General features: G+C 29.7%; 1 protein-coding gene and 1 pseudogene across 1 annotated transcript; both read right to left on the minus strand.

Annotated features, from left to right (window-relative positions):
* Positions 1-223: 223 nt before the first annotated feature.
* On the minus strand, positions 224-1,826 carry LOC107483382 (serine acetyltransferase 5-like; annotated as a pseudogene).
* A 2,763-nt stretch (positions 1,827-4,589) lies between these two features.
* On the minus strand, positions 4,590-9,033 carry LOC107483418 (uncharacterized). Its single transcript, XM_052261017.1, has 12 exons — positions 8,947-9,033; positions 8,702-8,865; positions 8,583-8,620; positions 8,066-8,226; positions 7,775-7,908; positions 7,593-7,662; positions 7,385-7,475; positions 5,675-5,744; positions 5,419-5,514; positions 5,219-5,318; positions 4,981-5,132; positions 4,590-4,885 (listed from the first exon to the last, which is right to left on the minus strand). Exons 1-12 carry the CDS (start codon positions 9,014-9,016, stop codon positions 4,754-4,756), a joined length of 1,278 nt encoding a protein of 425 aa, XP_052116977.1. The 5' UTR covers positions 9,017-9,033; the 3' UTR covers positions 4,590-4,753.
* Positions 9,034-10,449: the final 1,416 nt, after the last annotated feature.

Below are 10,449 nucleotides of genomic sequence, written 5' to 3' on the forward strand. Positions count from 1 at the left end.
AAGTTGAAGGCAAGGCACGAATGAATCAAATGTTTTAGGAAAAATAATCATTTTTACTCATAATTATTTATAATGTCAACAAAATTATTCACCAAACAATGAAATTAAATTTAAACATAAGTTATGTGTCAACAAAATATTTAATCTTTAAATTTTTGTTTATTTTTTTAAAAAAATTAATCAAAATCTCAAAATTATCTTGACTTTTATCTTACACCATCGATATCACCAACTTTTTTTTGGATAAATACTCTATCTGTCCCTGACTTTTTTCTCGAGAAATAAAGCGTACTTTAATAATCTTAAAATTTCAACCAGGCCCCATCTCTCTATAAAATTATACAAATCGACCCCTATTTTCGGTCAGTTGATAAATGGTAGTTTATATGACGTGTCCAGTGAAGTCTGATGTGCAATTTTACAGTGTCAAATGTCAATACCAATTTATTAAAGGGACTAAAAACTCCATTGCCAAACTAAAAAATATAAAAAACTCTTCTCTTCTCCCTTTTCTTCCTCCTCCTCTTCTCCTTTCTCATATGTCTGCTATCGATCAAAACAACGCTCTTGACATCAATCTTAGCACCTTCACCGATCGTTATGTTGCGAGAAGACACCAGCACTAATCAGCACACCATCACCAATCTTAGGGTGCCTGTCCTCACCAATCTTGCTGGTTCAAGGGTCACATGGTGCATAATAGAGATATTATTGCTAATTACTTCCGTCTCTACAACCACCACGCCAGTCGCATGATCAAACAAAATCTCCTTCCCAATCCTTGCCGCAGGGTGATGGGGTGAATGTCAACTGCAAAGACATCAGCTATCCAAAATTGGAGCGCTAGGGCCAACGATTGCGTGACTACTGCCACAGTCGGTGTGTCACATGGTGTGCCTGCAATGACAGACACACATAAAAATTGAAAATAAATAAATTTATAAAACAAGTGATAAATAGAATCTTGAAATCGAAAAACAAAATAAACGAAAAAGAACAATCAAAACCATAAACCCTAAATTTTCAGAATCAGAGAGAGAATAAGAGTGTTTATGCACCTGGTATGCAAGGAAATCTTTATAATTGAGCGAGAAGTGAGAGTACGACACATACGCCGGATCCCGCTCCCTTGCGGCACGAAGGTCGACGATATTGGCAGACAGCAGTGGATGATCGGGAGAAAAAGAGAAGAGGAGGAAGAAAAGGGAGAAGAAGAGGAGAGTTATTTATTTATTTTTTGGCAAGGGAGTTTTTAGTCCCTTTAACAAATAGGTATTGACACCTGACACTGTGATATGACATATCAGATCTCACCAAACACGTCAGATGGGTCATCGTTTATTAACCGGAAATAGGGGTTAATTTGTACAATTTTATAAAATGGTAGGGCCTGGTTGAGGTTTCAAGATGATCAAGGTACGTTTTATCTATTAAGGAAAAGGTCAGGGGACGGATAAGGCACTTATCCAGATTCTGAGAATCGGACCAGTCATCAAACTGTTTTGGTTTATTGGTCTAACTGGTCCAACTGTAATTCAATTGAAAAAATTATTTTAGAATAAAATAATAAATAAATTATAAATAAACATCCTAAAATATAATTATAGTCTAATATAAATCTTAAAATATTTTTCAAATTTAAATCACTACATGAGAATTAGGATTAACTGCATCATTCGAAATAAGAGGATTGGCAGGCAAACTATTACAGATGCATTATTATCAGCAATTGCTTCTTGATTAATACTATCATCTATAACTAAAATCAATATATCACCCACAAAGTTAAAAACAGTAACACAACCAGAAATCAAATAATCATCCATAACTGAAATCAATAAAACAGCACCACAGTGAAAAAAAGTAGCTCTCATAAACCCATAAATCCAATAAAAAACACCATTATCAACAGCACAACAGAACCAGAACAAGAACAATTAGCTAATAAAATTAAAAAACAGAAACAAATAATCACCATAAATTCAATAAATCTATCAACAAAAATTCAAAAACAGCAGATTCAAAAATTGAAAAACACTAAAATAACAGATTCAAAAATTAAAAAAACACTAAAATAGCAGCATCAACATAGCAAATCCAATTTTAGCAATAATTTCAACAACACAAAATCAACGATCAACAAAGCATTTAGTACAGATCAACAGAGAAAAAACAGAAAAAAGTGTGTAAGTGCCACTAACCTTCGACAGAGAGTAGGCGAGCGGCGAGACGACGGCGAGACGATGGCGAGACGACGACGACTAGCTCGAAGCCTCGAACAGAGAAGTCACCGATGAATGGACGACGTGCCGAACTAGAACAGAGTCTGGGTTTGGGACAGGGGAAAGGAGGAAGCCACGGAGGCGCCAACAACCACGGATAGGAGCGGCGGAACCAGACAGAAGAAGCCAGGGTTTGGTTTGAGTATTTTTTCTTCAAACTTTAAAGAGAATAATGACTTTGCTTTCTTTGCTTTCACGAAGGAGGGAATGGGTTTGGGGGAAAGGGGCGTGTCACGTGTGTGGAGGTTTTCCTGCAAAACAACGTTGTTTTTAAAGAATCGGTCGATTTTCGGTCCGATCTAACTAATCGATTCCAACCAATTCAGTGATTTTGGGCAGTTTTTAGATTTGCAGTTTTAGACATCAAACTAAACCATTTTTATTGTCGATTCCTAGTTGAATCGATTCGACTAGCCAATTCGATCCGATTTTCAAAACCATAGTACTTACTATTTTTTTTTCTCAAACTCCTTCCATCACCATCACTTGCAACACACTACATCACTATAACTACCACAAGTATTGTTATCACTACCAGCACCACTATGAACATATAAAATACTGTGTTTTTTGGTTAGTATCAATCTCTTCGTTTTCCTCCATCTATAACTAAAAGACTCTAAATCTCACCCTATCTTTTTTATTTTATAGTGAAAAATCTTCTTATAATGTTAACTCTCTCACCTCATGTCTCACATTATTATTGTTAATAGTTTTTTTTGTGGGTTACCTTTCTCTCACTCACTTTGTTTTCTTTTGATTTTATCATATTTTAAGATGGACGACGACCATCTTACTATAACTTAAATCATTAATCTGATATGTCTTTTTTGATGCAACAAAAAAAAATGTTACATCTAAATCTTGTATTTCTATTGTTAAAGGTTATGTTTGTAGATTTTAAATTTTAAATTTTTTTCTCTTACAGTCAGATTTGATAACTTCTTTATATTATGACTTAGGAGTACCATAATTTTTTTTCTAATTTTATCAAGGTTTGAATTATAGGGTACGGCCATGGATAAGTTTAATTTTATTCTTTTGTCAGTAATTTTATTAGCGCTCTAAATATTTATGGTAAAAATGGTTGTTTTTTAATATTTTAAATTTGATTATTATTATCTAACCATTCTCAATTAACAACTTCATATAAAAATAAATATATGTGAATTTTTATCTTATAAATATTTAATTTAAAAAATAAATTATTTTTAAATATTTAAAATTTACTATAAATAAGTTAAGTAAAAATTAAGTATTATGATACCTTTAAATTTTGGGTTGCCAGAGAGTCACATCATATTCCTTCACTACTTGGTTTTGCCCTTCTGTGTTAGTTCTATCCATCATGCCATAACAACCAAGAAAATGACTGACTTTATTTAATTTAATGCCAAAAGGAAACTCCTATCAAGACTTTTTTGCTGTCTACCTTATACTATTGTTTTTGGAAATCATAAACAGTTCTATTTCTATTCTAGTTCTGGGAGAACAACACCACAACATGAATCATGATTTCCGAATTCAATTGACACAAAATGCAACACGATCTCAAGTTTTTTTGTTTAAATTATTATGCATAAATATTGTTTTCATTATATTTGCACTATAACTAACGTAATGATATCAACCATAAATATTTGTATCATGATAATACAAATATCATGCATTGTCTCTGGTGATTAAAATATCATCTTTATTAACTATAAATAGTTAAATACACATTATTAAATAAAAATTTATATATCAATAATAAGAAAAGAAAAAGAGTAACATCTGATATGTTAATAATGTTATAAACTACATAAAATTTTGTTTTCTTTGTTTTTTTATAAGTTTTGGGTTTTTATTTTTTTGTTACTTTATTTTTGGGTCAGATATGTTTCCTTTGTCTTAGTGGATATCCTATATTGTCGATAATTCGACCCGGCCCAACATGAACAGACTCTTCTAAATCATTTAATTTAATTATTCTATTCATTTTTATAAATTTACTAAATTTTTAATTAAATTATTATGATTTAAAAATTTATAATTAGATTTTTATATTAGATAAAATTTTGTAATTAAATCTTTATTAATTATCATTTTTAAAAAAATAACACAATAATCCTATAATATTTGTTATTAGAATATTCAATAATTTATCGTATATCAAACACAAAAACAAATATTTTAATAAATTTTTTTTCACAAAAAATAGTTAGAATAAACCTAATTGAAAGTTTTTAATAATTTAGTTTAGAGATTCAATCATAAACATTTTAACTATAAAAACTTAACTAAAATTTTAATGAAGCTAAAAAAGACTAATAAAGTAATTAAACCCTAGTATTATGTTCTTATGACATTTCTTTTATCCTTTCTAACAAGTTTTTATTCTTCCTTACCCTATATGCTGTACTAGTACTGCTATAGTTCCAAATATAAAATACCAAGCACTGATTGTGATTGTGAACAAGTTATGGAGATCATAAACATTTAACAGGTCCAACTAAAGCAAGTGCTTCCTTAAGAGCCATCAAAAGATGTTGAGGATGATCCTCTATTCTAGCAGCTCCACCATATTCAGATTGCATTGATCTCAATACTCTACCAACAATCTAAGCAAACATACAATCATCATTTGATAAATTGCCATGTACAAGTTGGATCCATAAGGAAGAAAACAAAGAATGGAAAGTAAACAACATCTTACCTTCCGTGCATAGCCTCCGTAAGCTATACCGCCGATTAAGGCGTCTGGCGAATTCGACGAATCGACTACAATAGATGTTGTTTGAAATAGTCCTTTTTTTCTCAATCCATCAATTGTGTGAGCATTAGTGCCACCAGCAAGTTGAAGGAAACCTACCATGCAAGTTCACAGATTTTGTTACAAAACTGAAGGTTTTCAAGGACCATGTATTTATATTTATGGATTATTGAATACAAACCGGGAGGTCGGTTTTTCGCTTTTGTCAATTCGATAGCAAAGGCGATGGTTTCCTTGGTTGCTCCTCTCCCGATGTCTCCGCTCATCGGCCGGCCGTCCAACTTCATTCGTGTATATAGCAAACATGGTTTTGTTAAAAAAAATGAGGCATAAAACGCTTATTAACAATGTTCAGATTGTTGAACTCATAGAAAGGCACACCTGCCACAAGTTGAAGCATTGAAGATTTGGTTTCATAATGCAGAACATCTCATTCATAGAGGGTATTGTTGAATCTCCACCATTAGGTAAGCTAACCTGGATTATTTTTTTTTATGTTAATCTCTATACTCAAATGCAAATACCCTATAGGGTGTGTTTGGAATGAAAAAATATAGAAATGATTTTATTTAAATAAAATATTTTCTAATAATTTATGATTCCAAACACACTCATACAGGTTGGAGGCACCACTTACTGCAATTAACTTTAAGTTTTCTACTGAATCCCCTAAAGCACACCAGAGCTCTTTGAATTGTGCACTCTGCCTGCAAAAAGAACGCATGATAATGTTAGAGATGTAACTATTTACGCAAGAATTTTTATGACTTAAAAATTTAGAATTCGATATTTGTTGATCCCAAAAGAAAAACTTTCAGCGTAAGGCTAATCAGGGGCGAAGGTACGAATAAAACAGGCCCCCCAAAAGAAAAAAATTTGTTTACAAATATAATAAAAAATAAAAGAATGCCCCACCCCCCAAAATAATGTCTGGTCTCCCCCTCTTTTAAAAAATGTATGGTCGTCCCTAATTCTCATTCAATGCAACAAATAAGAATTGAAAAGTTGTGTGTTATTTAGATTATGGACTATATGCTTAGTTAAAAAAATCTTAATTTATATTAGAAATAAAGAATTTGAAAGGGCAGCAATAACAAGCCAATAAATTACTTTTTCTATTTTTCCCTCTTTTTTTAATTAGAAAACAAAACATCATTCCATATTATTATTATTATTACAACTTAGAAAATAATAAGTAGCCTTTGGTCTTCCATTATCATCTCTTATTATCATCTCTCATTTTTCTTTTTTTTATAAGTTATTTTTTTATTTGTTTTTTTTTGAATAATTTATATATTTATTTATTTATCTAGTTTATAATCTTATAATATTAATTTAGGTTTTAAAAATAATTGAAGATGATGATCATATAATTATAATGCTATCATTGTATTATTTTTAATTTTTTCTCATTATTAATTATTTGTGACATTGATATTATTGATTTACAAAAAATAAAATAAACTGAGTTTAGTTAAGTTGCATAAAGTTTATCTTATTATCTATGTAAATTCTCAATAATAGATGACTTTGAATCAAAGAAAAAATGTCGAGCTCAATTGTCTATGTAAATTACAAATTTTAACTTATTTCAGCTATAAGAATATTATTATTAATTTTTTCATTGCATAAGTTATGGTTGTGATTTAAATTATTTACATGAAGTATAATACATTTTTTAATAATTTTGTAGAGAACGTCTAAAAAAAATTGATAGTATTTGAAGATTCTAAAAGCAAGTATGTAACCTATATTTATAATATTTAAAATTAGTTTTGAAATATTTATGTTTAATTATTTTAATATACGATATGTTCAATTACCTTATAAAAAGTTAATTCTAAGTCTAAATTGTTATTTTTAATTAAAATAAAAAACAAAAAAAATTAGCCCCTACTAAATATTGTCTAGCTTCGCCCCTGAGCCCAATAGAAAGAGAAAGAAAGCCTTGAAAAAAACTCAGGCAAATTCAAAAGAGACTCCTCCCATCAGTTTAAACTTTTTAGACAAGTAATATCATGACAAATAACATGAGGAAGTGAATTTAAACTCATCAATTGTGCATCACAAGAACAACATATATCTAATCATCAGAAAAATGACTTTTTTTTCGTATGCTTTATCAGCTGAATAGTCTGAATAGAAAAAGAAAAAGCCATCTATGTAAAACATGGTTATGCCACAGCCATAGAAATAGAAGCTTAGTAAACACATTACATGTGTATGAGAAACTCAGAACTGATAATTGAGAATCATCCCTTCAGTTCTTGTGAAAATATGTTTCCATATCAGCTAAAGTCATCCATTAAATATTGTTTAATATGATTAATTTGGTAAATAAAATTACCTCCCACTTGTATGTATCTCCATAGAATCAACATCATTTCTCCTGAGGAGATCAGCAGTTGTCGCGGCATCTCTTACATATGTTACCTCTCCTGGATCAATTCAGTAAGTTCATATTCTTAAAAATATCACATGATACATGGAAATCAGAATATTATAGATGAAGTTAAAAACTTATAATCTCAAAAGGTAGCAAGAAAATATCTCACTTATTTTGTCAAAGGGGCAAACCGGAAGGCAACGGCCACAACCGTAGCAGCGTTCTGTTATGACTCCATCCTGCACGTCCAAGCCAATTGAACAATTTAAGTGTGAAAATGTTTTTGAAAAGATGAAATTATAGTCTGTAAAAACCAAAAACATCACTTCCAAGTAAAATCGAGTTAAAAACCACTAAAACTCTTGGTAATTCAGTATTAGATGAAGTTCCAGATGCTGATTTCCCTAGGAATGATATTGCATTAGCAGGGCACACAATTTCGCAAGGGCGAGAACAATCTGCTGGACAGTCTTCTGGATCAAATTCTGCATAGGAGCCAGGACTAGCAACATTCATTTATTGGAAAAATTTGCACAAGAATATTGAATGCATCAAGTGTTTGATAATTATGTTGGACTATGCTGATGCAGAAATATTATAATGGAACCAACAACTAGAAAGAACAAAAAGACTCTTTCTTACCGGCTTTACGAAAATGAAGATCTTTATCATCATTGACACTGATCATAACCCAAGGCCTCTTCTGAAGACCTGCGATTTCTGTTGCGGCTTCAATTCCTTCGTTCACAGCGCTAACCACTGATGCATCAGCAGCACAGTCAATGCAGTCAACTGCACCCATACAATTCCAATCTCAATAACAAGTCACATTTAAGTTTGAAAAACAAAAACCCTAAGGCAAATCATGATGATGCATCTGTTTAGAAATTAGAAATTAAAGAGTAAATTACTTATTTCTGATCATGAAAGATTTGAGTACTGACAATATATCTATCAAAATTTGAGCTAGTTCGACAAAACTATCAAAACATTCGGCAAAATTACCCAACTACCCATTTAAGGTAATTTTGTCAAACTAACCTGATCTTTGATGGATGTGGAGTTAGTTGAAATCTTTCATGGTTAGAATCATATCCTACAAACTACCCGTTTCAGTAGTTTTGTCAAACTAACTCAATTTTTGTTTAGTTTAAATCTAGTGTAAACCAGACTGAGATTTCTGATATCAACAACATCCTACAGATAAACACAAAGAGAGAGTTAGATTAGATATGATTCAAGCATGAGAAAGTGAAGAAGTAGTAAGAGACTAGTAACCTCAAAGCTTGCACCACAAATGAGCTTAACCCAGTTGCCTCTTTGAAGAGATTGAAGCGGAGAAGAAGAAGAAGAAGAAGATAGGGAAGGAAGCTTCAAAGTGTTGCTAATGAGGCTCTTCACGTTTTCGATGCTGCTTCTCAACTCCCCTAGTGCTTCTTTCGCTGCATCAATTACACAGTCACAGTTAGCATCTTAGACAGAGGAAGATACATGATGATGATGAATGAAACAGAGACAAAAACATGTGCTGGGAAAACCACGATGATGATGGTATGTTGAAATCTTTGTATTGCAAAAATATCTGAGTGCCATAACAAATAACAAGCCTATCTAAGTTGCTGTTATGACTTATGATTTATGAACGGATAAATATCAGTCTCATTATATTTTTAAAAGAATTTAATTTTAATATAATGACATCTAATCACATCATATTATATTTTAAAAAAATATTTATTTATATATAACTGTTTAATATATAAATAATTATTAAAAGAACGGATGTAATTAAATTAATAAGATAAAAAAATTTACATTTAAAGTTTTTTGAAAAGACCAAAAACTCACAAAATTCTTTAAAGTTTGTAAAACTTTTAAGTAAAGAATTCTTATAAATTCTAACAAAATAAAAATCTAAGTAAAAAGGGAGTGATTTTGTCTCATAGAATAAAATGTTTGTGATAAATTTAATGATTAGAATTATTAAAGATTAAAAACATTTAACTAAAATTTTCTTGAAACTTATTTATTTTTGTAATATTTATTTTTATCATAATATTTTTGCTTTAAATAGATCACGAATATTATTATGATAAATACTTTTGAAAATAAACTTGATCAAATTAACAATGATTTCTAAAATTTTTACTATTTTCAAAATTTCTCAAAATCAAATATAAAAATACTACAGCACGTGAATATTTATAATTTATAAAATATATAAAGCCCATAATCTAAATAATATGAAAACCTAAATGATTGTTAGATCTGTAAAAATATTTTTTAAAATTTTTAATAAAATATATAAAGCCCATAATCTAAATAATATGAAAACCTAAATGATTGTTAGGTCTGTAAAAATATTTTTTAAATTTTTTAACATTCTTAATTTTACTTTTTCAAAATGTTAAAAAATAAAACATTAACAAAATTATTGTTTCCTTTTTTTCTTAAAATTATTATTTTTGTTGTGATAAAGATCAACGTAGATATCAAATTTAAAGAAAGAATGAATTTAAATAAAAGTTGAAAATAAGGATCCCATACATGTATAAATAGGAGTACATATACTAAACATCATACACATCAATAACAATATTTTCTCTCTTTTATACTCTTTTTTCTCTCTTACATACGATACTATTTATATTAGTAATATATATAAATATATATAAATTACTTCTATTGTACCAAGATAATTATATTGGTGAACGTTAATATTAGAGTTTCATATTTCTCTATCTTATATTTATATCTTCTTTATTTACGAAATTATATTTCTCTAATCAAACTTTAGGAAGACTCAAGTAAAATTTTTTTATTATGTTGAAACTCTCTCATCTTGAATTTAATGTTCTTGATATATCTGAAAACAATTATTTATCATGGATACTAGATGCTGAAATCCATCTTCAATAGATCTTGGAGATATCATTAAAGCTGAAAATAATACATTCAAAAAGGATAAAGCCAAAGCCATGATTTTCCTTCGTCGTCATCTTGAAGAAGGATTGAAAAATGAATAT

The sequence above is a fragment of the Arachis duranensis genome, chromosome 4 (assembly GCF_000817695.3).
Source record: "Arachis duranensis cultivar V14167 chromosome 4, aradu.V14167.gnm2.J7QH, whole genome shotgun sequence".
NCBI classification, from domain to species: domain Eukaryota; kingdom Viridiplantae; phylum Streptophyta; class Magnoliopsida; order Fabales; family Fabaceae; genus Arachis; species Arachis duranensis.

Bases quoted from the DNA above. Each gene is read 5' to 3' on its own strand.
- LOC107483418 (XM_052261017.1), bottom strand. From the start codon at position 9,016: ATGGCACTCAGATATTTTTGCAATACAAAGATTTCAACATACCATCAT. The intron at 8,621-8,701 runs GTTACTAGTCTC...GTTTATCTGTAG, and splicing joins TTTGTGGTGCAAGCTTTGAG to GATGTTGTTGATATCAGAAA. The intron at 5,133-5,218 runs GTTTGTATTCAA...CTTGCATGGTAG, and splicing joins AGCGAAAAACCGACCTCCCG to GTTTCCTTCAACTTGCTGGT.